This window comes from Penaeus monodon, chromosome 15 (genome assembly GCF_015228065.2).
Source record: "Penaeus monodon isolate SGIC_2016 chromosome 15, NSTDA_Pmon_1, whole genome shotgun sequence".
Lineage (NCBI taxonomy): Eukaryota > Metazoa > Arthropoda > Malacostraca > Decapoda > Penaeidae > Penaeus > Penaeus monodon.
The window spans coordinates 6,233,203-6,234,992 of NC_051400.1; the positions used below are offsets into that span (position 1 = coordinate 6,233,203).

Genomic DNA, 1,790 nt, shown 5'->3' on the forward strand with positions numbered 1-1,790 from the left:
TCATGCTCTTCGACGATCGATCTCCATCGCTACTCCTTACCACTCCCCTCCTAACCTTCTGTCGGACCCTTGATTAAGGAACCCTTCTAATGTCCATCACTTTACATATTTTACTTGACACAATGTTTACCTGATAATTACCACCACTTTTCGAAAGGCACGAAGATAATTATAATCATCAATCATGGTACTATTTCTATTCCCAGATTCCAAACAGGGAAATATATAAATGTCAAGGAATTCAGTGCCTCTCTTGTATTATACTTATTAGCCTCCACGGGGGCAAGTAGATCATTAGTTTTATAATTCAGGCGTCCCTTATTCTGTTATTTATGCACGTCGGTTGTTCATTACTAATGCCTGTTTTACTAACTTCCACCTATCATTATGTGATTCATATTCTGTGTTCGTGGTCCGTGTTTATTCCTTATTTGTTCTAGGTCATAATATTTATCATTCGTGCATAATTTAGGTCACTATATTTATCATTCGTGCTTCATTTTTTCCCCTTCCCTTCGTTACAGGTCACGATGGTCGAGGGCAGCGCCGGCGGCCGTCTGAGGGACAAATTCCTCTTACGGCGCCACGCTAGTGGTACGGCGTGCCAAGCTGCGTCCTGTCGACCGCTCTCTTGAAGGTGGCTCTGAAGCGCGCGAAGTGACAGGAACTCTGCGGGACTAGCTAGTGCGATATCCGTCGTTCCCTGTCGAGAGCAAGGAGGAGATAAGAACCTCGTAAGTGCTTCGTGAAGTTGCATTGTGGTATCTGAAGACCAGGCTGTGCTCTGCCCAGAAGGCCTTGCGGAACCGGGGCTGAGAACCAACGCTGTGCCGTCGGGATCCGAGGGAGGAGTGACGTGTCTTGTGAGTGAGTGCCGCCAGAAACCGCGTCAGAGGAAGGCCGTCCGGTCGGCCTCAGGGGCCAGGAGGGGCCTCGAGGGCCAGGTGGGGTGGCATGAGTGTCGGGCGGGCCAGATAATAATCCGCCGAGATGCCCTCCGTGGCGAGCCCGAGCGAAGGGCCGCTGTACCTGGACCCTTTGGACGCCCTGGATCCTCTGGAGCCGCTGGTGGGGCCGCTGGACGCGATGGCCGAGGAGGACGGCGAGCACGCCCAAGGCTCGACCAGCGCCGAGCCGCCCGCGCCGCCCAACCCGGAGCTGGTGAACGAAGTCAAGAACACGCTGTGGCGCCGCTACATGGAGCAGTCGACCGTGTTCAACGCCACCAACGACGACGAGAAGGTGCTCAAGTGCTTCAACGAGTATGTCAACATGGTGATGGAGCCGGAGTTCGGGCCCGGCGCGTGCCCCGTCAAGTTCGACGGCGTTTCGTGCTGGCCGGAGACGCCCCCGGGCACGCTCAAGGCCATCCCCTGCTTCGACGACTTCAACGGAGTGCCATATGAGCCCTCAGGTAAGGCGCGGCGGTATTTATGGCCCCGAGGGCGCGGCGGAGGCTGCAACGCAAGCCCTTTGGGGAGGCACAGAGGCCCTTTGTGGCGCCCTTGGGAGAGGCTGCGCGGGCTTCGAGAGAACGGGATGCGGCGCGAGAGGCTATTCTTAGACGAAACTGTATGTCATGGGTAAACCGTTAGGATTATTCGAGTCTTCTTAGTGACCATCTTTTGCTTTACGAAGTAAAGGAGAAATCTTTAAAAAGCTTTGAATCCGGCAGGAAAGTTTTAGTAATTAAAATGATCAGTTAATATCCCCCAACAAGAGAAATATGAAAGGAGAAATTTCAGTGAAAAAAAATATTAACCATCTTCAAAACCGGAGGTGGCAAGGAT

At 52.9% G+C, this 1,790-nt stretch overlaps 1 protein-coding gene across 1 annotated transcript in view; it reads left to right on the forward strand.

The window, feature by feature from the left end:
* The window catches only part of LOC119582196 (diuretic hormone receptor-like), a 113,840-nt gene that overhangs the window by 36,701 nt on the left and 75,349 nt on the right, over positions 1 to 1,790 (forward strand). The window contains exon 2 of the mRNA XM_037930430.1: positions 525 to 1,414. Within this exon, the coding sequence (XP_037786358.1) occupies positions 991 to 1,414 (424 nt within the window). The 5' untranslated portion in view covers positions 525 to 990. The remainder of the gene's footprint in view (positions 1 to 524; positions 1,415 to 1,790) is intronic.